Source organism: Pseudophryne corroboree, chromosome 7 (assembly GCF_028390025.1).
Source record: "Pseudophryne corroboree isolate aPseCor3 chromosome 7, aPseCor3.hap2, whole genome shotgun sequence".
NCBI classification, from domain to species: domain Eukaryota; kingdom Metazoa; phylum Chordata; class Amphibia; order Anura; family Myobatrachidae; genus Pseudophryne; species Pseudophryne corroboree.
Window position 1 is genome coordinate 333,193,911 of NC_086450.1, and position 27,097 is coordinate 333,221,007.

Below are 27,097 nucleotides of genomic sequence, written 5' to 3' on the forward strand. Positions count from 1 at the left end.
CGGTAACACTGCCAGCGATACCTCAGGCCAGTATAAAGAATTGAAAGTGCGGGAAGATGCGCCATGTTCAAGGGGCGGAGCTTCTCCTCAGAGCGGACCCAGCGGCTTCCAGTGCCATTTTCTCCCTGCAGATGCAGCTACAGAGACGCTGACTGGGAGTGCTGTCCCTCCACATGACTACAACTATCCTGTGTGGCACCAGGGGGTTGTAGAAGTGGGGGGGGAAGCTGTAAATTACTGTGTTGTCTATTAAGGGTACACAGTCAGCGCCAGGTATTTTGTTTACAACTGCCTAATTGAGCGCTGTGTATGAGCTGGCTCCAAGCTCTGTTTCTCTGAAGGTACTTGGGGGGGGGGGGGGGGGGAGAGACTGTGACTCTCCCTGTGTGTGTGTGGGCTTATGCTCTCTCACATAACTATGTCTAGGGACTCTGTGTCTTATGCTGCAGAGGAATCCATTCCCTGTACCCAGGAATATCTTGTCTTGTCTCGGGCTTCTATCTCTGAGCCAGAATGGCTGATTTCAATTAAGGGAATGATCTCTCAGATTGCTACTAGGGTGGCTCTTACTGAGTCTGAAACTCAGGTTTTAAAGAATTCTATGGCAGTTTGGTCAGGTTCTGTTCCTATTCCTTCTAAAGCCTCTAGCATATACCCAAAGAAATGTGCAATTTCCCAGATTATGCAAGCCGACACAGATAGCGACTCTGACACGGCAGACGGTGATGGGGATGTGCTGAGGGGGGTGGCATCCCTTTCAAAGGGGGTGCAGCTCATGATTGAGGCCATTAGAGATGTATTAAACATTACTGACACACCACCTGAGCAGGTTGAGGAGGCTTGCTTCACAGACAATAAGAAAGCCTTGCTAACCTTCCCTGCGTCTAAAGAATTAAAAGCTTTATTTGAAAAATCCTGGGAAACCCCAGAGAAAAAGTCCAGATTCCCAAGAGGGTTCTGGTTGCTTTTCCCTACCCTGAGGAGGATAGAAAAAAATGGGAAAACCCGCCCATGTAGATCTGTTTACAGGCTTTCAAAAAAGGTAGTGTTACCTGTTCCTGGATCTACCACGGTAAAATAACTGGCTGATCGTAAAATTGACACTACGCTCAAATCCATGTACACTGCTTCAGGGGTGGCGTTACGGCCTACTATTGCCTGTACATGGATTTCTAAAGCTATAGTAAAGTGGCACGTTACTAGAAGACTTAGATACAATGGATAGAAGTGACATTGAACTGTTTTTATGTAACATACAGGATTCTGCGGGTTTCATGGTGGAGTCGCAGGGGACTCTGGCTATGCCAATGGTCTGCCACGGGTAAGTCACATTTTTAGCTGCTCCTTCTACGAAGATACACTTCTCATCTTCTCTTCCTTGGCATTGCAGTCCTTTCGGACGGCTAAGACGAAAGTCCAAGCCTCCTACCACTTTCTTTAGAGGTGGTCGGGCAAAACCCAAGAAGCCTGCTCCTGCAGGCTCCCAGGACTAGAAGCCTGCTTCTGGTTCCTGAAAATCCTTAGCATGACGGTGGACCGCGCAGCCTAGAGAATGGGTTGGTGGGTGCGAGACTCAGATGTTTCAGCCACGTCTGGGTGTCGTCCGGCATGGGTCCCTGGGTACAGGATATTGTGTCCCAGGGGTACAGACTGGAGTTTCAATAACTCCCGCCTCACCGATTCTTCAAATCAGGCTTGCCAGCTTAACTGACACAGGGCTATCCTACAGGAATCCATCCGAAAATTGGAAAAGTCAGCGGTCATTGTACCAGTTCCACCTCATATGCAACACATGGGTTACTATTCAAACCTTTTCGTGGTACCGAAACCGGATGGTTCGGTCAGACCGATTTTGAACTTGAAATCGTTATACCTTTATTTGAGTGAGTTCAAAATGGAGTCTCTGAGAGCGGTGATTTTAGGTCTGGAGGAGGGAGAGTTTCTGGTATCCCTGGATATCAAGGATGCATACCTCCACATCCCGATTTGGCTTATCTCAGAATTGCACTGTTAGACGGTCACTATCCGTTTCAGGCACTGCCATTCAGGCTCTCCACAGCACCGAGGGTGTTCACCAAGGTAATTGCAGAGGTGATGGTTCTCCGTGGACAGGGAGTGAACATAATTCCATATCTGGACGATCTGCTGATAAAGACATCGTCCAGGGAGATGTTGTTGCAGTCCATTGCTCTCACGACTCGTCTGCTCAGGGAACATGGTTGGATCATGAACCTTCCGAAGTCACATTTGGAACCGACGAGGAGATTCTTTCCTGGGGATGATCCTCAACACGGAAGTGCAGAGGGTGTTTCCACCGGTGGGTAAAGCGTTGGTGATACAATCGATGGTCCGGGATGTCTTGAAGCCTGCCTGGGTATCTGTTCATCAGTGCAATTGCCTTCTGGGAAAGATGGTTGCCTTCTACGAGGCTCTACAGTACGGCAGGTTTCATGCTCGATCCTTCCAACTGGACCTCCTAGACAAGTGGTTTGGGTTCTCATCTACATATGCACCAGAGGATACATCTGTCGCCGAAAGCAAGGATTTCACTCCTCTGGGGGCTGCAAATGCATCACCTTCTGGAGGGCCGCAGGTTCGGGATTCAGGACTGGATCCTTCTAACCATGGATGCAAGTCTCAGGGGATGGGGCGCAGTCACTCAAGGGGAAACATTCCAGGGAAGGTGGTTAAGTCTGGAATCCAGTCTTCCAATAAACATTCTGGAGCGAAGAGCCGTGTACAATGGTCTTCTCGAAGCGGCACATCTTCTGCGAGATCGGGCCATTCAAGTGCAGTCGGACAATGTAACGACTGTGGCCTACATAAACCGACAGAGCGGAACGAAAAGCAGAGCTGCAATGTCAGATGTAACGAGAATCATCCTCTGGGCAGAAAAGCGCATGTTGGCGCTGTCAGCAATTTTCATTCCGGGAGTTGACAACTGGGAAGCAGACTTTCTCAGCAGACACGATCTCCATCCAGGAGAGTGGGGCCTCCATCCGGAGGTGTTCACGGAGGTGACAAATCTTTGGGGTGTACCTCAAATAGACATGATGGCCTCCTGTCTCAACAAGAAGCTTTGGAGGTATTGTTTAAGGTCAAGAGACCCGCAAGCAGTGGCGGTGGACGCCCTGGTGACTCCGTGGGTGTTCCAGCCGGTGTACGTGTTCCTTCCACTCATTCCAAGGATCCTAAAGCTCATAAGGAGAACAAGAGTTCAGGCAATCCTCATCGCTCCGGATTGGTCAAGAAGGGCTTGGCACGCGAATCTTCTGGGTCTACTGCTGGAAGACCCGAGGCCCCTCCCTCTTCGGGAGGGCCTGCTGCAACAGGGGCCGTTCGCCTATTAAGACTTACTGCGCCGCGGCTACGTTTGACGGCATGGAGGTTGAACGCCAGATACTAGCTCAGAAGGGCATTCCGAACAAGGTAATTCCTACACTGATACAGGCTAGAAAAGGAGTAACATTACCATCGCATTTGGAAATGGTATGTATCTTGGTGTGAATCCAAGAAGTTTCCTACGGTGGAGTTTCAACTGGGACGATTTTTCCTCTTCCTACAAGCAGGTGTGGATATGGGCCTGAGGTTGGGATCCGTAATGATCCAGATTTCGGCCTTATGCATTTTCTTCCAGAAACAACTGGCTTCCCTCCCTGAGGTTCAGACTTTCTTGAAAGGGGTTCTGCACATCCAGCCTCCCTTTGTGCCGCCTACGGCGCTATGGGATCTTAAAGTGGTGTTGCAGTTCCTCCATTTGGATTGGTTCAAGCCTCTACAGGAGGTTGAGGTCAAGTTTCTCACGTGGAAGGTTGTCACTCTGTTGGCCTTAGCTTCTGATAGACGTGCGTCGGAGTTGGGGGCTTTGTCTTGTAAAAGTCCCTACTTGATCTTCCATGAAGATAGAGCTGAGTTCCGGGCACTTCAGCACTTCCTTCCAAAGGTTGTGTCGGTTTTTCAGATCAATCAACCTATTGTGGTGCCAGTTGCTACTGACTCCTTAATTCCATCAAAGTCCTTGGATGTTGTAAGGACTCTGAAAATTAATGTGAAGAGAACTGGTAGTCGCAGAAAGTCAAACTCTCTGTTTGTCCTGTATGATCCCAAGAAAATGGTATCCTGCTTCTAAGCAGATGATCTCCCGCTGGATCAGGTTCACTATCCAGCATGTGTATTCGACGGCAGGATTGTCATGTCCAAAATCTGTTAAGGCCCACTCTATTTGTAAAGTGGGTTCTTCCTGGGCGGCTGCCCGGGGTGTCTCGGCTTTACAGCTTTGCTGAGCGGCTACTTGGTCTGGGTTGAACAATTTTGCTAAGTTCTACAAGTTTGATACTTTGGCCACTGAGGACCTAAAATGTGGTCAGTCAGTTCTGCAGGAGCCTCTGCGCTCTCCCTCCCGATCTGGGAGCTTTGGTACATCCCCATGGTACTAATGTGGGCCCCAGCATCCTGTAGGACATAAGAGAAAATATGATTTTAATTACCTGCCAGTAAATCCTTTTCTCGTAGTCCATAGAGGATGCTGGGTGCCCGCCCAGCGCTTCGTTATCCTGCGGTGGTTACTTGGTTCAGTATTGCGTTCTTTAAGTACTGCGTTATTACTTGGTTCAGTAATCTTGTTCAGCTGTTGCTGAGTTTTCAAGCTAGATAGCTTGGTTTGCCTTGTTTGTGTGAGCTGGTGTGAATATCGCCACTATCTGTGTAAAATACTTTTCTCTAAGTTGTCTGTCTCCTCGAGTACAGTTTCTAGACAGTCTGGTAGGAGGGGCATAGAGGGAGGAGCCAGCCCACACTCTTAAAGTGCCAGTGGCTCCTAGTGGACCCGTAATACCCCATGGTACTAATGTGGACCCCAGCATCCTCTACGGAATACGAGAAAAGGATTTACTAGTAGGTAATTTAAAATCCTATTTTAACATTTTGTATTTTAAATATTACTGGAAACATGAGTTTCAAACTATTTGAATTGTGTGTGTATATGTGTGGAAACAGTTACCTCAGGTGCGCTATTCAGTTAACATAACAGTAATAGAGAAAAGTATAACGTCCTAGTGGATGCTGGGGACTCCGTAAGGACCATGGCAATAGATGGGCTCCGCAGGAGACTGGGCACTCTAAGAAAGAATTAGTACTACTGGTGTGCACTGGCTCCTCCCTCTATGCCCCTCCTCCAGTTTGAATCTGTGCCCGGAAGGAGCTGGGTGCATTTTAGTGAGCTCTCCTGAGCTTGCTATTAAGAAAGTATTTTAGTTAGGTTTTTTTATTTTCAGAGAGCTTCTGCTGGCAACAGACTCTCTGCTACGTGGGACTGAGGGGAGAGAAGCAAACCTACTAACTGCGGCTAGGTTGCGCTTCTTAGGCTACTGGACACCATTAGCTCCAGAGGGTTCGAACACAGGAACTTAACCTTGGTCGTCCGTTCCCGGAGCCGCGCCGCCGTCCCCCTTGCAGAGCCAGAAGCCGGCGGATGAAGCAAGAAGACGTCAAAATCGGCGGCAGAAGACTCCTGTCTTCACATGAGGTAGCGCACAGCACTGCAGCTGTGCGCCATTGCGCCCACACTAACCCACACACTCCGGTCACTGTAGGGTGCAGGGGGGAGGGCCCTGGGCAGCAATTGAGTACCTCCTGGCAAAAGCAGCATATATACAGCTGGGCACTGTATATATGCATGAGCCCCCGCCATTTTTTACACCAAATCGCGCGACAGAAGCCCGCCGCTGAGGGGGCGGGGCTTCTTCCTCAGCACTTACCAGCGCCATTTTCTCTCCACAGCTCCGCTGAGAGGAAGCTCCCCAGGCTCTCCCCTGCAGACTCACGGTAGAAAGAGGGTAAAAAGAGAAGGGGGGCACATAAATTTAGCACAATAATCATATATACAGCAGCTACTGGGTAAACACTAAGTTACTGTGTGATTCCTGGGTTATATAGCGCTGGGGTGTGTGCTGGCATACTCTCTCTCTGTCTCCAAAAGGCCTTGTGGGGGTCCTGTCCTCATATAGAGCATTCCCTGTGTGTGTGTGTGTGTGTGTGTTGGTACGTTTGTGTCGACATGTTTGACGAGGAGGGCTATGTGGAGGCAGAGCAGGTGCAGATGAATGAGGTGTCCCCGCCGACACCTGATTGGATGGATATGTGGAAGGTGTTAAATGATAATGTAAACTCCTTGCATAAAAGGTTGGATAAAGCTGAAGCCTTGGGACAGTCGGGGTCTCAGCCCATGCCTGATCCTACAGCGCAGAGGCCGTCAGGGTCTCAGAAGCGCCCACTATCCCATATTGTTGACACAGATATTGACACGGATTCTGACTCCAGTGTCGATGGCGATGATGCAAAATTGCAGCCTAAAATGGCTAAAGCCATCCGCTACATGATTGTAGCTATGAAGGATGTATTGCACATATCAGAGGTAAACCCTGTCCCTGACAAGAGGGTTAATATGTTTGGAGAGAAAAAGCAAGAGGTGACTTTTCCCCCTTCACATGAGTTAAATGAGTTATGTGAAAAAGCTTGGGATTCTCCTGATAGGAAAGTACTGATTTCCAAAAGGTTACTTATGGCGTACCCCTTCCCGCCAACGGACAGGATGCGCTGGGAATCCTCCCCTAGGGTAGACAAAGCTCTGACACGCTTATCTAAGAAGGTGGCCCTGCCGTCACAGGATACGGCCTCCCTAAAGGATCCTGCGGATAGGAAGCAGGAAGGTATCCTGAAGTCTGTTTATACACATTCAGGTACCATACTGTGGCCGGCAATTGCGTCGGCCTGGATGTGTAGTGCTGTAGCAGCATGGACAGATACACTGTCTGAGGAACTGGATACTTTGGACAAGGATACTATTTTACTGACCCTGGGGCATATAAAAGACGCTGTCCTATATATGAGGGATGCCCAAAGGGACATTTGCCTACTGGGCTCTAGAATAAATGCAATGTCGATTTCTCTAACGTCCTAGTGGATGCTGGGGACTCCGAAAGGACCATGGGGAATAGCGGCTCCGCAGGAGACTGGGCACAAAAGTAAAAAGCTTTAGGACTACCTGGTGTGCACTGGATCCTCCCCCTATGACCCTCCTCCAAGCCTCAGTTAGATTTTTGTGCCCGAACGAGACGGGTGCAGGCTAAGGGGCTCTCCTGAGCTGCTTCGTGAAAAGTTTAGTTTTAGGTTTTTTATTTTCAGTGAGACCTGCTGGCAACAGGCTCACTGCACCGAGGGACTAAGGGGAGAAGAAGCGAACTCACCTGCGTGCAGAGTGGATTGGGCTTCTTAGGCTACTGGACATTAGCTCCAGAGGGACGATCACAGGCCCAGCCATGGATGGGTCCCAGAGCCGCGCCGCCGGCCCCCTTACAGAGCCAGAAGACTGAAGAGGTCCGGAAAATCGGCGGCAGAAGACGTCCTGTCTTCAATAAGGTAGCGCACAGCAGCGCAGCTGTGCGCCATTGCTCTCAGCACACTTCACACTCCGGTCACTGAGGGTGCAGGGCGCTGGGGGGGGCGCCCTGAGACGCAATAAAACACCTTTTTTTGGCAAAAAATACATCACATATAGCTCCTGGGCTATATGGATGCATTTAACCCCTGCCAATTTTTCCAGAAAAAAGCGGGAGAAAGGCCGCCGAGAAGGGGGCGGAGCCTATCTCCCCAGCACACTGGCGCCATTTTTTCCTCACAGCTCCGTTGGAGGAAGGCTCCCTGACTCTCCCCTGCAGTCCTGCACTACAGAAACAGGGTAAAACAAGAGAGGGGGGGCACTAAATTGGCATATAAATATATACAGCAGCTATATTAGGGAAAAACACTTATATAATGTTATCCCTGTATATATATATATATATATAGCGCTCTGGTGTGTGCTGGCAAACTCTCCCTCTGTCTCACCAAAGGGCTAGTGGGGTCCTGTCCTCTATCAGAACATTCCCTGTGTGTGTGCTGTGTGTCGGTACGTTGTGTCGACATGTATGAGGAGGAAAATGGTGTAGAGGCGGAGCAATTGCCTGTGTTAGTGATGTCACCCCCTAGGGAGTCGACACCTGACTGGATGGTCTTATGGAAAGAATTACGTGATAGTGTCGGCACTTTACAAAAGACTGTTGACGACATGAGACAGCCGGCAAATCAGTTAATACCTGTACAGGCGTCTCAAACACCGTCAGAGGCTATAAAACGCCCGTTACCTCAGGTCGATACAGACACGGACACTGACTCCAGTGTCGACGGTGAGGAAAGAAACGTATTTTCCAGTAGGGCCACACGTTACATGATCACGGCAATGAAGGAGGTTTTGAACATTTCTGATACTACAAGTACCACAAAAAAGGGTATTATGTGGGGTGTGAAAAAACTACCCGTAGTTTTTCCTGAATCAGATGAATTAAATGAGGTGTGTGATGAAGCGTGGGTTTCCCCCGATAAAAAACTGCTAATTTCTAAAAAATTATTGCCATTATACCCTTTCCCGCCAGAGGTTAGGGCGCGTTGGGAAACACCCCCTAGAGTGGATAAGGCGCTCACACGCTTATCAAAACAAGTGGCGTTACCGTCTCCTGATACGGCCGCCCTCAAGGAACCAGCTGATAGGAAGCTGGAAAATATCCTAAAAAGTATATACACACATACTGGTATTATACTACGACCAGCAATCGCCTCAGCCTGGATGTGCAGTGCTGGGGTGGCTTGGTCGGATTCCCTGACTGAAAATATTGATACCCTGGACAGGGACAATATATTATTGACTATAGAGCATTTAAAGGATGCATTTCTATATATGCGTGATGCACAGAGGGATATTTGCACTCTGGCATCAAGAGTAAGTGCGATGTCCATTTCTGCCAGAAGAGGGTTATGGACGCGACAGTGGTCAGGTGATGCGGATTCCAAACGGCATATGGAAGTATTGCCGTATAAAGGGGAGGAGTTATTTGGGGTCGGTCTATCGGACCTGGTGGCCACGGCAACGGCTGGGAAATCCACCTTTTTACCCCAAGTCACCTCGCAGCAGAAAAAGATACCGTCTTTTCAGGCTCAGTCCTTTCGTCCCCATAAGGGCAAGCGGGCAAAAGGCCACTCATATCTGCCCCGGGGCAGAGGAAGGGGAAAAAGACTGCAGCAGACAGCCTCTTCCCACGAACAGAAGCCCTCCCCCGCTTCTGCCAAGTCCTCAGCATGACGCTGGGGCCTTACAAGCGGACTCAGGCACGGTGGGGGCCCGTCTCAAGAATTTCAGCGCCCAGTGGGCTCACTCGCAAGTGGACCCCTGGATCCTGCAGGTAGTATCTCAGGGGTACAAATTGGAATTCGAGACGTCTCCCCCTCGCCGGTTCCTGAAGTCTGCTTTACCAACGTCTCCCCCCGACAGGGAGGCGGTATTGGAAGCCATTCACAAGCTGTATTCCCAGCAAGTGATAATCAAGGTACCCCTCCTACAACAGGGAAAGGGGTATTATTCCACGCTGTTTGTGGTACCGAAGCCGGACGGCTCGGTGAGACCCATTTTAAATCTGAAATCCTTGAACACTTACATAAAAAGGTTCAAGTTCAAGATGGAGTCACTCAGAGCAGTGATAGCGAACCTGGAAGAAGGGTGTCTCTGGACATCAAGGATATGGTGTCTCTGGACATCAAGGATGCTTACCTCCATGTCCCAATTTGCCCTTCTCACCAAGGGTACCTCAGGTTTGTGGTACAGAACTGTCACTATCAGTTTCAGACGCTGCCGTTTGGATTGTCCACGGCACCCCGGGTCTTTACCAAGGTAATGGCCGAAATGATGATTCTTCTTCGAAGAAAAGGCGTCTTTATTATCCCTTACTTGGACGATCTCCTGATAAGGGCAAGGTCCAGAGAACAGTTAGAGGTCGGAGTAGCACTATCTCAAGTAGTACTACGACAGCACGGATGGATTCCAAAATCGCAGCTGATTCCGACGACACGTCTGCTGTTCCTAGGAATGATTCTGGACACAGTACAGAAAAAGGTGTTTCTCCCGGAAGAGAAAGCCAGGGAGTTATCCGACCTAGTCAGGAACCTCCTAAGACCAGGCCAAGTGTCAGTACATCAATGCACAAGGGTCCTGGGAAAGATGGTGGCTTCTTACGAAGCGATTCCATTCGGCAGATTCCACGCAAGAACTTTTCAGTGGGATCTGCTGGACAAATGGTCCGGATCGCATCTTCAAATGCATCAGCGGATAACCCTGTCTCCAAGGACAAGGGTGTCTCTCCTGTGGTGGTTACAGAGTGCTCATCTCCTAGAGGGCCGCAGATTCGGCATTCAGGATTGGGTCCTGGTGACCACGGATGCCAGCCTGAGAGGCTGGGGAGCAGTCACACAGGGAAGACATTTCCAGGGCTTGTGGTCAAGCATGGAAACGTCACTTCACATAAATATCCTGGAACTAAGGGCCATTTACAATGCCCTAAGTCAGGCAAGACCTCTGCTTCAGGGTCAGCCGGTGTTGATCCAGTCGGACAACATCACGGCAGTCGCCCACGTAAACAGACAGGGCGGCACAAGAAGCAGGAGGGCAATGACGGAAGTGGCAAGGATTCTTCGCTGGGCGGAAAATCATGTGATAGCACTGTCAGCAGTGTTCATTCCGGGAGTGGACAACTGGGAAGCAGACTTCCTCAGCAGACACGATCTTCACCCGGGGGAGTGGGGACTTCACCCAGAAGTCTTCCACATGATTGTGAACCGTTGGGAAAAACCAAAGGTGGACATGATGGCGTCCCGCCTCAACAAAAAACTGGACAGCTATTGCGCCAGGTCAAGGGACCCTCAGGCAATAGCTGTGGACGCTCTGGTAACACCGTGGGTGTACCAGTCAGTGTATGTGTTCCCTCCTCTTCCTCTCATACCAAAAGTACTGAGAATCATAAGAAGGAGAGGAGTAAAGACTATACTCGTGGCTCCGGATTGGCCAAGAAGGACTTGGTACCCGGAAATTCAAGAGATGCTCACGGAAGACCCGTGGCCTCTACCTCTAAGAAAGGACCTGCTCCAGCAGGGACCATGTCTGTTCCAAGACTTACCGCGGCTGCGTTTGACGGCATGGCGGTTGAACGCCGGATCCTGAAGGAAAAAGGCATTCCGGATGAAGTCATCCCTACCCTGATCAAAGCCAGGAAGGATGTGACCGTACAACATTATCACCGTATTTGGCGTAAATATGTTGCGTGGTGCGAGGCCAGGAAGGCCCCTACAGAGGAATTTCAACTGGGTCGATTCCTGCATTTCCTGCAAACAGGACTGTCTATGGGCCTCAAATTAGGGTCCATTAAGGTTCAAATTTCGGCCCTGTCAATATTCTTCCAAAAAGAACTAGCTTCTGTTCCTGAAGTTCAGACGTTTGTCAAGGGAGTACTGCATATACAGCCTCCTTTTGTGCCTCCAGTGGCACCTTGGGATCTCAATGCAGTTTTGGGATTCCTAAAATCACATTGGTTTGAACCACTCACCACTGTGGACTTAAAATATCTCACATGGAAAGTGGTAATGCTGTTAGCCCTGGCTTCAGCCAGGCGTGTCTCAGAATTGGCGGCTTTATCCTATAAAAGCCCTTACCTAATTTTTCATACGGACAGGGCAGAATTGAGGACTCGTCCTCAATTTCTCCCTAAGGTGGTTTCAGCATTTCACTTAAACCAGCCTATTGTGGTGCCTGTGGCTACTAGGGACTTGGAGGATTCCAAGTTGCTGGACGTAGTCAGGGCCCTGAAAATATGTTTCCAGGACGGCTGGAGTCAGAAAATCTGACTCGCTGTTTATCCTGTATGCACCCAACAAGCTGGGTGCTCCTGCTTCTAAGCAGACAATTGCTCGTTGGATTTGTAGTACAATTCAGCTTGCACATTCTGTGGCAGGCCTGCCACAGCCAAAATCTGTAAAAGCCCATTCCACACGGAAAGTGGGCTCATCTTGGGCGGCTGCCCGAGGGGTCTCGGCTTTACAGCTTTGCTGAGCAGCTACTTGGTCAGGGGCAAACACGTTTGCTAAATTCTACAAATTTGATACCCTGGCTGAGGAGGACCTGGAGTTCTCTCATTCGGTGCTGCAGAGTCATCCGCACTCTCCCGCCCGTTTGGGAGCTTTGGTATAATCCCCATGGTCCTTTCGGAGTCCCCAGCATCCACTAGGACGTTAGAGAAAATAAGAATGTACTTACCGATAATTCTATTTCTCATAGTCCGTAGTGGATGCTGGGCGCCCATCCCAAGTGCGGATTGTCTGCATTACTTGTACATAGTTATTGTTACAAAAATCGGGTTATTGTTGTTGTGAGCCATCTTTTCAGAGGCTCCTTCTGTTATCATGCTGTTAACTGGGTTCAGATCACAAGTTGTACGGTGTGATTGGTGTGGCTGGTATGAGTCTTACCCGGGATTCAAAATCCTTCCTTATTGTGTACGCTCGTCCGGGCACAGTATCCTAACTGAGGCTTGGAGGAGGGTCATAGGGGGAGGAGCCAGTGCACACCAGGTAGTCCTAAAGCTTTTTACTTTTGTGCCCAGTCTCCTGCGGAGCTGCTATTCCCCATGGTCCTTTCGGAGTCCCCAGCATCCACTACGGACTATGAGAAATAGAATTATCGGTAAGTAAATTCTTATTTTCTGCCAGAAGGGTCCTGTGGACTCGGCAATGGACAGGCGATGCCGACTCTAAAAAGCACATGGAGGTTTTACCCTACAAGGGTGAGGAATTGTTTGGGGACGGTCTCTCGGACCTAGTTTCCACAGCTACAGCTGGGAAGTCAAATTTTTTGCCATATATTCCCTCACAGCCTAAGAAAGCACCGTATTACCAAATGCAGTCCTTTTCGATCACAAAAAGGCAAGAAAGTCAGAGGTGCGTCCTTTCTTGCCTGAGGCAGGGGTAGAGGAAAGAAGCTACACCATACAGCTAGTTCCCAGGAACAGAAGTCCTCCCCGGCTTCCACTAAATCCACCGCATGACGCTGGGGCTCCACAGGTGGAGCCGGGAGCGGTGGGGGCGCGTCTCCGAAAATTCAGCCACCAGTGGGTTCGCTCACAGGTGGATCCCTGGGCTATACAGATTGTGTCTCAGGGATACAAGCTGGAATTCGAAGTGATGCCCCCTCACCGTTACCTAAAATCAGCCCTGCCTGCTTCCCCCATAGAAAGGGAAGTAGTGTTAGCGGCAATTCACAAATTATATTTCCAGCAGGTGGTGGTACAGGTTCCCCTCCCTCAACAGGGAAGGGGTTACTATTCCACAATGTTTGTGGTTCCGAAACCGGACGGTTCGGTCAGACCCATATTGAATTTAAAATCCCTGAACATTTACCTGAAAAGGTTCAAGATGGAATCGCTCAGAGCGGTCATTGCAAGCCTGGAAGAGGGGGATTTTATGGTGTCTCTGGACATAAAGGATGCTTACCTGCATGTCCCCATTTATCCACCTCATTAGGAGTACCTCAGATTTGTGGTACAGGACTGTCATTACCAATTCCAGACGTTGCCGTTTGGTCTCTCCACGGCACCGAGAATATTTACCAAGGTAATGGCGGAAATGATGGTGCTCTTCCAAAAGTAGGGTGTCAGTTATCCCATACTTGCACGATCTCCTCATAAAGGCGAGGTCCAGAGAGCAGTTGCTGATCAGTGTAGCGCACTCTCAGGAAGTGTTGCAACAGCACGGCTGGATTTTGAATATTCCAAAGTCGCAGCTGATCCCTACGACTCGTCTGCCCTTCCTGGGCATGATTCTGGACACGGACCAGAAAAAGGTGTTTCTCCCGGCGGAGAAGGCTCAGGAGCTCGTGACTCTGGTCAGAGAACTCTTAAAACCAAAACAGGTGTCTGTGCATCACTGCACGCGAGTCCTGGGAAAGATGGTGGCGTCATACGAAGCCATTCCCTTCGGCAGGTTTCATGCGAGGACCTTTCAGTGGGATCTGTTGGACAAGTGGTCCGGATCGCATCTTCAGATGCATCGGCTGATCACCCTATCCCCCAGGGCCAGGGTGTCTCTTCTGTGGTGGCTGCAGAGTGCTCACCTTCTCGAGGGCCGCAGGTTCGGCATACAGGACTGGGTCCTGGTGACCACGGATGCAAGCCTCCGAGGATGGGGGGCAGTCACTCAGGGAAGAAACTTCCAAGGGCTGTGGTCAAGTCAGGAGGCTTGTCTGCACATCAATATCCTGGAACTAAGGGCCATATACAACGCCCTGAGTCAAGCGGAGCCTCTGCTTCGCAACCAACCGGTGCTGATTCAGTCAGACAACATCACCGTAGTGGCTCATGTAAACCGCCAGGGCAGCACAAGAAGCAGGGTAGCGATGGCGGAAGCCACCAGGATTCGTCTTTGGGCGGAAAATCACGTGCAAGCACTGTCAGCAGTGTTCATTCCGGGAGTGGACAACTGGGAAGCAGACTTCCTCAGCAGGCACGACCTCCACCCGGGTGAGTGGGGACTTCATCAAGAAGTCTTCACACAGATTACAAATCGATGGGAACTGCCACAGGTGGACATGATGGCATCCCGCCTCAACAAAAAGCTACAAAGGTATTGCGCCAGGTCAAGAGACCCTCAGGCGATAGCTGTGGACGCACTAGTAACACCGTGGGTGTTCCAGTCGGTCTATGTGTTTCCTCCTCTTCCTCTCATACCCAAGGTGCTGAGAATCGTAAGAAAAAGAGGAGTGAGAACAATACTCATTGTTCCGGATTGGCCAAGAAGGACTTGGTACCCGGAACTGTAAGAAATGCTCACAGAGGACATATGGCCTCTGCCTCTCAGACAGGATCTGTTGCAACAGGGGCCCTGTCTGTTCCAAGACTTACCGCGGCTGCGTTTGACGGCATGGCGGTTGAACGCCGGATCCTAGCGGAGAAAGGCATTCCGGATGAAGTTATTCCTACGCTGATAAAGGCTAGGAAGGACGTGACAGCAAAACATTATCACCGTATATGGCGAAAATATGTTGCTTGGTGTGAGGCCAGGAAGGCCCCTACAGAGGAATTCCAGCTGGGCCGGTTCCTGCACTTCCTACAGTCAGGAGTGACTATGGGCTTAAAATTAGGGTCCATAAAGGTCCAGATTTCGGCCCTATCCATTTTCTTTTAAAAGGAACTGGCTTCGCTTCCTGAAGTTCAGACGTTTGTAAAGGGAGTGCTGCATATTCAGCCCCCTTTTGTGCCACCAGTGGAACCTTGGGATCTTAACGTGGTGTTGAGTTTCCTGAAATCTCACTGGTTTGAGCCACTTACGACCGTGGAGCTAAAGTATCTCACGTGGAAAGTGGTCATGCTATTGGCCTTAGCTTCGGCTAGGCGTGTGTCAGAATTGGCTGCTTTGTCATGTAAAAGCCCCTATCTGGTTTTCCATATGGACAGGGCAGAATTACGGACTCGTCCGCAATTTCTGCCGAAGGTGGTGTCATCTTTTCATTTGAACCAACCTATTGTGGTGCCTGTGGCTACTCGTGACTTGGAGGACTCCAAGTTGCTTGATGTAGTCAGGGCTTTGAAGATTTATGTAGCCAGGACGGCTGGAGTCAGGAAAACTGACTCGCTGTTTATCCTGTATGCATCCAACAAGCTGGGTGCTCCTGCTTCAAAGCAGACTATTGCTCGCTGGATCTGTAACACGATTCAGCAGGCTCATTCTGCGGCTGGTTTGCCGCATCCAAAATCAGTGAAAGCCCATTCCACAAGGAAAGTGGGCTCTTCTTGGGCGGCTGCCCGAGGGGTCTCAGCATTACAACTTTGCCGAGCAGCTACTTGGTCGGGTTCAAACACCTTTGCAAAGTTCTACAAGTTTGATACCCTGGCTGAGGAGGACCTTGTGTTTGCCCATTCGGTGCTGCAGAGTCATCCGCACTCTCCCGCCCGTTTGGGAGCTTTGGTATAATCCCCATGGTCCTTACGGAGCCCCCAGCATCCACTAGGACGTTAGAGAAAATAAGATTTTACTCACCGGTAAATCTATTTCTCGTAGTCCGTAGTGGATGCTGGGCGCCCGTCCCAAGTGCGGACTTCTTCTGCAATACTTGTATAAAGTTATTGCTTAACTAAGGGTTATGTTATGTTTGCATCAGGTTGTCTGATGCTCTGTTGTTGTTCATACTGTTAACTGGGTAAGTTATCACAAGTTATACGGTGTGATTGGTGTGGCTGGTATGAGTCTTACCCTGGATTCCAAAATCCTTTCCTTGTAATGTCAGCTCTTCCGGGCACAGTTTCCTTAACTGAGGTCTGGAGGAGGGGCATAGAGGGAGGAGCCAGTGCACACCAGTAGTACTAATTCTTTCTTAGAGTGCCCAGTCTCCTGCGGAGCCTGTCTATTCCCATGGTCCTTACGGAGTCCCCAGCATCCACTACGGACTACGAGAAATAGATTTACCGGTGAGTAAAATCTTATTTTTTGCAAATGGTCACTCAATGTTACACAATAAGTTATAAAATGTTCAGGAAACTGACATCAAGTTGAATACCTGAAAATGTATTACTGGTATAAAAACAGGTTGCTAAAACATTTATATAAAACATGATACATATAGGGGTATATTCATTTGAATTTGAGATCTGCCGTCTATCGGAAAGACGGAATTTTTCTACTTTTTTAGGTTGGAAGAGGTTCCGACCTGTTCAATGTATCCCAAAATTATCCGACAAGTTGGGGAATTCGGCTTGTCGGAAAGCACGTGGTTCGGCGGATTAGCTGCTGATCCGCGCGCTTCTGTTGGAAACGGGGCCAAATCCGTTTTGGCCCCCTTTCCGACCATCTCAATCCAACTTAAAAAAAAAAAGTCAGATTGAGATGAGGGAGCTGAGAGGAGGAGATGAGGAGACGGGGGAGAGCAGCGGTTAAAGCACAGCATATGCAGGAGGATGTGGCACAGGTTGAGATGGCCATTTGAATAGCCCTGGTCGGAACTATGGATCCGACTTCAATTGAATATACCCATTTAGCATTTTCAGAAAATGCCGTTGGCATTTTTACTCATTCTAACACATCCATAAACTTTAACCCAAATGGCCAATAAGTATTTTTTTATTGAAATTTCAAGAAAGGGAATCAAAAGCAAACATGATGGGTTTTTTTTATTTTGTTTTACCTTTTTTTATTTTTTTTTTACGTTCTTTATTCACCAATAATCCACCATTCCAAAATAGATGAAAGCAGGTTTTCAGGATTTTTACGTTTTTTTCGGTGGGAGGAATATGGTAGCCCAACAAGGCCTACTATTTTAAAAATGAAACAACCTATCAGTATGTGGAAAAAGTTATTGTTTGCTTGTTATTGTTCATGGTGCCTTAATCTGTCTGGGTGACAGAGAAGCTTAAAATGCACCCCCCACCCCCCTTACAATATTGCCAGAGATTTGGGAAGTATTTGAAGAAAGGGGAAAAAAGAGACAAGCATGCCGATGTTATGGGTTTGGGATTGGCACCTGTAACCCTGTACTCGGAGGGCCAGTTGGGAGGAAGGTAGGTTGGTGCAAGCCATTTTGCTGTGGATGACGAGTGAGACTTGTCATCTGCAGTTTTTAGGTATATGCGGATGGTGAGTCCTACTAGTGCTCAGCAGCAAATGGGGATAATATAGATGGGTGACTTTAATGATGGGGTGTACTTGTTTTTCCTTTTGCACTGTTTAACATTTTAACCCTACGTGCTTTGGAGGTACTATGTAATTGCAACAATCCTTTACTACAGTACTTGGGGGAAATTCAATGGCATCCCCCTATAGAGGGCTGGAGGGAATCTTGATGTGGCTGATTTGTGCACAAAGATGCAAATTGCAGTGATACCCTGCATAGCATAACATTGCATTGAATTGAATCCCTCCCATTTGTTTGTTTTTGAGAGTTAATCAAAAGTAAGCTTTAATTTAATATGCTTATTGGATGTGGTGTTACAGGTCATTCCTCTTAAAAAACTGAAAAAGGAGTATAAGCCTTTCGAAGCAAAGCGCCGTTTGCTGAGCAATCATGACCTTTTTCTCTCTGACGATAGAATCCGCAGACTACTGCCATCCCTTATAGGAAAACATTTCTACAAGGAAAAGAGGTGAGTGACATCCTGAAACAGGTAGCTGGTAATTACAGCTCATACTGAACAGAAAATGAAGATTGAAGGGGAAAAAGATGATCTAAGGAGTTAATCTAATAAACCTTTATATAAACATTTATGAGGGATGTAACCTATGTTTTTTGTCCGATATGAGCAGCGTTGTGAAAGCGTTATTCCTACAGTTTATGCAGTCTTATAGGTGGTACCGTCAACATATTTTGTACCCTAATAATACAGCTTTTTCTTAACAGGAAACAACCTTTGGTACATTTCTGATGTATTGCAAATTAACAATATACTTTAAATTGTACCTTAAGGAAGCAATTTCTTATAACCAGTGTGCAATTCTTGGTTTTCCAGAGAGCCCCAATCTGTGAATCTGAAGAGCAAGCACCTGGCTACTGAATTGAATCGCTATATCCAGGGCACACAGCTTCATATAACCAACAAAGGCTGCTGCTAGTGAGTTATTTGGAAATAAAGTAGTGCTGCCTATCAGATATTGACAAGTCAATCTCATTGCTTCTCGCTTTTATTTTCTCACTTTGCAGCACAGTACGTGTGGGTCATACTGGCATGGAAGTTGCTGATATTGTTGAAAACACACTCACCGTTGCTCAAGCCTTGGCTGAGAAGTTTCCAATGGTGCGTACATCTTGTGTATAACATAGTTCATAGGTTCTCAAACTCTGTCCTCAGGACCCCAAACAGTGTGTATTTTCCTGGTCTCCTAACAGAAACGCAAGTGAAATAATTGGCTCCACCTGTGGATCTTTTAAAGCGTGTCAGCTAGTAATGAACACACCTGTGCACCTGCTAGATGACCTGGAAAACATGACCTGTTTGGGGTCCTGAGGACAGAGTTTGAGAACCACTGACATAGTTATTGCTGAGAGACCATGAAAACCGTTCCATCATGTCAAAGTCTGGTAACATTCTGATTTTCACCAGGAATAACATTGTTATTTCTCTTTCATCCACTAGGGGACACTGGAGTCCTATACAGTAAGGGGTGTGAAGCCTTGAACCGGAGGTGTGGCACAATCTTAAATTAGCATTGTCTGCACAGCTGGCTCCTCCCCCTTCACATCCCTCATCCCTCAGTTTGAAAAATTGTGCTGGAGGCACAACAGCGTGGAGCACTGAGCTCCTGACTGAAAATCTAAAAGGGGCTGCGTAACCCTAATAAAAGGGGGAACAAAGCTGCCTGATAGCAGAGAGACAAAGATCCCTAATGAAGGGACCTGCATCTCTCCACAGGAGATCCTCAATATTCAACTAAGAGTGAGTACTGGTACAGGCTTAGGCTAGGGTCTTCCAGTACTAAAAGTTTTTTGTTTTGTTTTGTTTTTCTTTATTTATGTAGAAAAAGAATCTCTCTAAACCCTCTAGTATAGCTTGCTATAAAAAAAAAAGCGGCGCGTGGGACCCTTAGTGCGGCGCGAAAATCAGTCTGTCTTCCCTGTGAGCAAGGGGGGACGGCAAGCGGCACTACACAGTATAGAGACCCACGGCCGGAGAGGAAGCACGGGCGCCGCTACGGCAGGCGGACCCTCGCGCGCGCCAGCCGGCGGCTCCAGGGCGCGCTGCATAACTACAGAGAACCACGGGCGGCGGAGAAGAGCACAGGCGCCGCTAGGGGAGACAGACCCTTCGCGCGCACCAGCCGGCGGGTCCCGAGCGGGCTGTATAGCGGCCAGTAAGAAATAAACATAAATGTGAATAACAGTGCAGCAGGCCAGTTTTTTTATATGAACTTAAGCAATGGGGGCCATGTTGCTTCGCTTTGGCGCCAGGCTGAGGTGAGGGACGGGTCCTCCCCCTCCAGTAGTGTACACAGGGGAAAGTTTAAGGATAAAGGAATTAACTCCCCCTGCTGCACGGCCTGGATAGTGCAGGCATTAAGATAGTAGAGAGAGAGTTAGACAACAGCTCCCTCTGCTGGTGAAATGTATATTTACAATGAGGATCTCCTGAAAAGTAACAAACTTTACAAATTATATTTTCAAGGGACGTCTCTTTCAAAGATCCCGGAGAAAATACACAGAAGCAAGCCAACTCTAACATCGTAGCTGATTTACAGTTGGGGTGTGAGGTTTGCGAGTCGGCTGGTGTTTTATTTTTATTTACTTTTGGCCTGTTCCTTTTATAAAAAAAGGGGACAGTTAATTCCAGCCGGATCCAATACCTTCGCTTCCGTCATCTCCCAGTCTTTCTCTTCCTAGTTTAAAGGGTGAAAGCGCTGTGTAATACCCTGATAAGGGGTTTAAAAAAAAAAAAAAAAACATGTCTAAGGCTACCAAGACCTCAAAGACCTGCTATGTTTGTACGAAATGTAACAAGAAGAGCACGGGGTGTGCGACTCCTGCTTAGACAAGGACGCTCCACCTGGGAGCAGTGCTCTAGCTAAGGCATGGGAGGACAACCTTGCTAATAGAATCTCCAAGGAAATGGCAGAATCCCGCAAACAGCAATCGGAATGGGCTGCGGGATTCTCAAAGACAATGAAGGAATTTCTCATCAAGTTAACGCCGCCCGCACACGCTGAGACGACTGTGCGCAAAGCTGTTAAAAGAACTCTTCCTATTATACCAGAATCTGAGGAGGAAGAGTGTTTTCTTCTGGATACGGAAGAAGGTGAGTTAATTGAACCCAACCTAGATGCCGATTTTCCTGAAGAAGACTCGGCGATCTCGGGTCTGGATTCCTTAATTGACGCAGTAAAGGACATCCTAAGTTTTAAGGAAGAGGAAGTCCGGGAGCCAGAAGATTTTGATCTGTTTGAATCCCAGAAACCGCGTTCAGCAGCGTTCCCCATTCCTAAATCCCTCCAATCTCAGATGGAGGAGGCTTGGAAACAACCGGACAAACGTTTTCAATTTCCGTAACGTTTTCAGGTAACTTACCCCCTACCTAAGGGTGTAATGGACAAGTGGGAGTCTCCACCGGTAGTGGATGCTTCACTAGGTAGATTGTCGAAGAAGATTTTGTAGGGATGGGAAAATGTGTAAGCGATTCTTTGGCAGAGTGGAGGAACTTGGAAACAGTGCAGGAGAGGTGGAAAACATTCAAATGTGCAATATTGAAGGCAACAGACCTTTGTATCAAAACTGTTAGGAAAAACACAAGGAAAAGGAAGCCAGTGTGGTTTGAAAAAGAAGTAGCAAATATTGTGAGAGCAAAAAAGATGGCTTTTAGGAAATATAAGCAGACACAAAATAATGAAGACAAAAAAATATATCTTGTTAGACAGAAGGAGGCAAAGAAGGTAATCAGATGTGCAAAGGCACAAGCTGAGGAGAAAATGGCCCAGTCAGTGGGTAAAGGAGGCAAAACTTTTTTTAGGTATATAAGCGAAAAGAGAAAAACAAAAGGCGGAATTATAAAACTAAAGACGGACACTGGGAGTCTTGTTGAAGGAGACAATTTAATAGCAGATCATCTTAATGATTATTTTTGCTCAGTATTTACTACTGAAAGAGAGGGGAAGGGGCCACAGTTAAGTTGCAGGGATATTCAGGAAAATGAAACAAGTACATTTACAGAGGAGAAGGTCCTAACAGAACTCTCAAAGCTGAAAGTGGACAAATCTATGGGGCCAGATGGGATACATCCAAGGATACTAAAAGAACTTAAAGAGGTGCTGGTAGCACCATTGACAGAATTATTCAACCAGTCATTAGCTACAGGAGAAATTCCAGGGGACTGGAAAAGAGCAAACGTAGTCCCACTGCACAAAAGTGGAAGCAAGGAAGAGGCAAACAACTACAGACCAGTGAGTCTTACATCAGTAGTAGGGAAATTGATGGAAACACTCTTAAAAGAAAGAGTTGTAGATCATCTCAAATCCGGCAATTTACTGGATCCCAAACAGCATGGATTCACTGGGGGGAGATCATGTCAAACAAATCTTATTGACTTTTTTGATTGTGTGACTAAAGTGATGGATAAAGGTGGAGCCATGGATATAGCTTATCTAGACTTTAGTAAGGCTTTTGATACAGTTCCACATCGCAGACTGCTAAATAATGGTTGAAGGATAGAAAACAGAGAGTTGTGGTAAATGGAGTGCATTCACAGGAGGGAAATGTTACCAGTGGAGTACCCCAGGGATCTGTACTTGGACCAGTGCTTTTTAATATCTTTATTGGTGACATTGCAAATGGCATTAAAGGGAAAGTATGCCTTTTTGCAGATGACACAAAGGTATGCAACAGGGTAGACACACCAGGTGGGGTAAAACAAATGATTGAGGATCTAAGTAGACTAGAGAAATGGTCAAGAGTCTGGCAATTACAGTTTAATGCCCAAAAATGCAAAATCATGCACTTGGGTCTCAAAAATCCTAAAGCTAAATACAGTATTAATGGCACTATACTGAAAACTACTGAGGAGGAAAGGGATCTAGGAGTCACTATTTCAGATGACTTAAAAGCAGGTAAGCAATGTAACAAGGCAATGAGGAAGGCTAGTCAGATGCTTGGCTGCATTGGGAGAGGAATCAGCAGCAGAAAGAAAGAAGTAATAATGCCACTGTATAGGTCATTGGTACGGCCTCATCTAGAATACTGTATTCAGTTCTGGAGGCCATATCTTCAAAAGGATATTAATACATTAGAAACTGTACAAAGGAGGGCAACTAAAATGGTGCATGGCCTACATCACAAAACATACCCAGAAAGACTAAGAAATCTCAATATGTATAGTTTGGAGCAGAGAAGGGAAAGGGGGGACATGATAGAAACTTTCAAATATATGAAGGGTTTTAACAAAGTCCAGGAGGGAAACATTCTCCAAATGAAGAGAAGCAATAGGACACGAGGACATGCACTGAGACTGGAGGGGGGGAGGTTCAGGGGAAATTTGCGGAAAAATTATTTCACAGAAAGGGTAGTGGACAAGTGGAATAGCCTCCCATCAGAGGTGGTAGAGGCTAAGACAGTAGAGCAATTTAAACATGCATGGGATAGACATAAGGATATCCTTACAAAGAAATAAGGATCAAATAAGGTTAGTGATAAAAAAAAAATAATATAAAAAAAAAAAAAAGGGGCAGACTAGATGGGCCAAGTGGTTCTTATCTGCCGACAAATTCTATGTTTCTATGTTTCTAAGACAATCTTGCCAATTCCTAACGTAACTACTTTAAAAGATGCGTCCGACAGAAAAGTTGACACGGCGTTAAAATCAATGTTTGTAGCAGCAGGTGCAGCGCAGAGACCTGCGATCATCTGTGCTTGGGTCAACAAGGCCATGGGTGCATGGTCCGGCCGTATTGTACAAGCTATTGAGGAGGAAAATAGCTTATAAGAGATTACACAGCTGGCGGAACACATTCGAGAATCTGCTTCATATTTGTGTCAAGCTTCTAAGGATATTGGCAGAATAGCATCGCGCATATCTGCATCGGCCATATCAGCTAGAAGGATTTTATGGCTCAGAGAATGGCAAGGTGACTCTGACACCAAGAAAGCGGTAGAATCCATTCCCTTTGGGGGTGACATGCTGTTCGGACCAGAATTGAACAAGTGGATTTCGCAGGCTACAGCGGGGAAGTCCACTTTTCTGCCTACTCCTTATACGAGAACCGCTCCACAGACTAGGAGAGGTTATTCGGGACCATCGTTTACTTCATTTAGATCAGTCCTTTCGAGCCCGAGGTAGGGGGTTCGGTGCACAAGCACGCGGGGGCAGAGGTAGAGGCCGCTCGCAAGCAGCAACCAGAAAGCAGGATAAACCTGCTGACAAGACCGTGGCATGACGGCCTCCCAGCTCACCTGGGGTCCCCCTTGGTGGGAGGCCGACTGGAAGGTTTTCAGGACATCTGGGCCAAAACCTCACAAGAGCTTTGGGTGAACAACTTAATCTCTCAGGGATACAAACTGGAATTTCAACAGAGGCCTCACAGTCAATTTTTTTACAACAGGATTGCCTCAGTGCCCTTAAAAAGCAAGGGCACTACGGTCAGCAATTCAAAAATTACTACAAGCAGAGGTCATTATTCCGGTTCTCGCTTCTCAGAAAGGAACGGGGTTCTATTCCAATCTTTTTGTCGTGCCAAAACCAGACGGGACGGTCAGACCAATACTCAATTTAAAAGTTTTCAACCAGTTTTTAAGAGTCTACAGATTCAAGATGGAATCAATCCAATCCGTTATTGCAGGCTTAGAACCAAGCGAGTTCATGGTATCCATGGACATAAAGGATGCATATCTGCATATCCCAATCTGGTCTCCTCACCAGGCTTACTTACGGTTCGCACTGGTGGCGGAGCACTACCAATTCCGGGCCTTGCCGTTTCTGTCTAGCGTCAGCCCCAAGAATTTTCACGAAGATCATGGTGGCAGGACTGAGACTGTTGGGGGTCACGATTATACCTTATCTGGACGATTTACTGATCAAAGCTCCATCTCAGAATCGACTGCTCAAGGATGTTCAGACATCCCATCAATTTCTAATTCAACATGGATGGATTGTCAATTTCCAAAAGTCCAACCTCATACCGACTCAGCGGATTCAATTCCTCGGTCTCATCTTGGACACGGTCCTATTACGTGTGTTCCTACCAGAGAACAAGGTACAGGACCTACAGAGATTAGTGGCTCAGGTACTGAGGACGCAGACCGTTTCTCTGCACCTCTGTGTGCAACTTCTCGGGAAGATGGTGGCGTCGTTCGAAGCTCTCCAGTACGGCAGACTTCATTCCCGACCATTCCAAATGAACCTCATTGCTCAGGGAGCAGGCTCGCACTGGCTTCTCCATCGGAGAATTCGACTTCAACCACAAGTACGGGTCTCCTTGATATGGTGGTCTTTACACAAGAACCTTACAGCCGGCAAGAAATGCGGCATTTGGGATTGGAAGATCTTGACGACTGACGCCAGTCTCAGAGGTTGGGGAGCCGTCCTAGACGACCATCAGTTTCAGGGACGGTGGACGCTACAGGAAAGCAAATTACCCATAAATATCCTCGAACTAAGAGCAGTCTACAATGCCCTTCTCTTAGCAGAAGACCTAGTCATGAATCAGAACATCAGGATTCAGTCAGACAATGTCACGACGACGGCTTACATAAACCGTCAAGGAGGAACAAAGAGCAGGATGGCGTTAAAGGAGGCCACAAAGATATTGTTGTGGGCAGAAAGAAGAGACATCATTCTCTCTGCAGTGTTCATTCCAGGTGTGTAGAACTGGGAAGCAGATTACCTCAGTCGCCAGGACATGCATCCGGGGGAGTGGTGCCTTCATCCACGGATTTTCAACATGATTGTGAGAAGATGGGGTCTACCTCAGGTGGACCTAATGGCGTCTCGACAAAACCATCAACTGCCCAGATATGTGTTAAGAACGCGAGACCCAGCAGCAGAAGGAGTGGACGCATTAACACTTCCGTGGTGTTACAGAAGGGTTTACATATTTCCACCATTCCCACTCATACCCAGGGTTCTGAAAAGAATAAAGCGGGAACGAGTGTGGGTTATTCTAATCGCACCAGATTGGCCCGCAGGAGTTGGTACACCGACCTGCGAGGGTTACTTGCGGAAGATCCTTGGAGGTTACCTCAGAGAGAGGACCTGCTATCTCAGGGACCGTTCCTGCACCCCGACCTAAACAGGCTGCGTTTGACGGCGTGGCTATTGAAACCCGGATCTTAAGAAACAGAGGGATCCCACGAACGGCCATTCCTACAATGATTGCCGCTAGGAAGCCGGTCACAGCCAGGCACTACTACAGGATCTGGAGACGGTACATGGCTTGGTGTCAGGAACGGGGATGGAATTCATCAAACTTCCATTTATCGCGACTTCTACTGTTCCTTCAGGCCGGTCTAGAGGGAGGACTCAGATTGGGCTCTTTGAAGGTTCAGATTTCGGCTCTCTCCATTCTTTTTCAACAGCGGCTAGCATCCTTGCCAGAGATTCAAACCTTTTTACAGGGGGTTCTGAGGATTCAACCCCCTTTTCGTCCTCCCACGGCACCATGGGACTTAGGTTTGGTGTTCGAATATTTGAAGTCACCGGTTTTTGAGCCGTTGACAAGTACAGACCTGAAATATCTTTCTTGGAAGGTCAAGTTATTATTTGCCTTGGCTTCGGCTAGGCGGGTTTCCGAGTTGGGAGCCTTATCCTGTAAGAGTCCTTTCTTAGTTTTTCATGAGGATAGGGCGGAACTCCGTACAAGAGCAGACTTCCTTCCGAAGGTGGCGTCGGGGTTTCATGTAAACCAGCCAATAGTGGTCCCATCTTTCCAGGGTCTCACAGATGAGGACGTGTCATTGGATGTTGTCCGAGCTTTACGGGTATACGTACAGGTTACGTCATCTTTCAGAAAGTCGGACCATTTGTTTGTTCTTTATGATGGGCCAAAGAAGGGTTGGCCGGCCTCTAAGCAGACTTTGTCCAGATGGATTAGACTTGCCATTCGGCAGGCTTATATTTCCTGTGGCAAAGAGGTGCCGGTTCAGACGGGTGCTCATACTACCCGATCAGTGGGTGCCTCGTGGGCGGCTGCCAGAGGTGCTTCCACTACTCAACTTTGCAGAGCGGCAACGTGGTCTTCAGCCCACACGTTCGCGAAATTTTACAAGTTTGATACTTTTGCGTCCGGAGAATCTAAGTTCGGACGTTTAGTTTTGCAGGCCACCGACAGCACTCCCTCCCTGGGGGAAAACTTTGGGACGTCCCCTACTGTATAGGACTCCAGTGTCCCCTAGTGGATGAAAGAGAAAAGAGGATTTTGGTACTTACCGATAAATCCATTTCTCTGAATCCTCTAGGGGACACTGGACGCCCGCCTCGGTGCTGTCAACCTGCTGTGTTCAAAGTTCGTGTTAAAACAGTTCCTGCAAGCAGCGTTAGTTATTCGGTTAAGACTTCTTGGCCGCTGTTTGATATGTTGTACGGTTCGGTTCCTCGCCATGGGCTATAGTGTCATGTCCTATTCTCTCAGTCAAATTTTTCAAACTGAGGGATGAGGGATGTGAAGGGGGAGGAGCCGGCTGTGCAGACAATAATGCTAATTTAAGATTGTGCCACACCTCCGGTTCAAGGCTTCA

At 47.9% G+C, this 27,097-nt stretch overlaps 1 protein-coding gene across 4 annotated transcripts in view; it reads left to right on the plus strand.

The window, feature by feature from the left end:
• RSL1D1 (ribosomal L1 domain containing 1) overlaps window positions 1-27,097 on the plus strand; it is a 69,055-nt gene that overhangs the window by 19,585 nt on the left and 22,373 nt on the right. For all 4 annotated transcript variants that reach the window (XM_063934352.1, XM_063934353.1, XM_063934351.1 and 1 more), the window contains exons 4-6: window positions 17,890-18,038; window positions 18,402-18,503; window positions 18,593-18,686. In XM_063934352.1, the coding sequence (XP_063790422.1) occupies window positions 17,890-18,038; window positions 18,402-18,503; window positions 18,593-18,686 (345 nt within the window). The remainder of the gene's footprint in view (window positions 1-17,889; window positions 18,039-18,401; window positions 18,504-18,592; window positions 18,687-27,097) is intronic.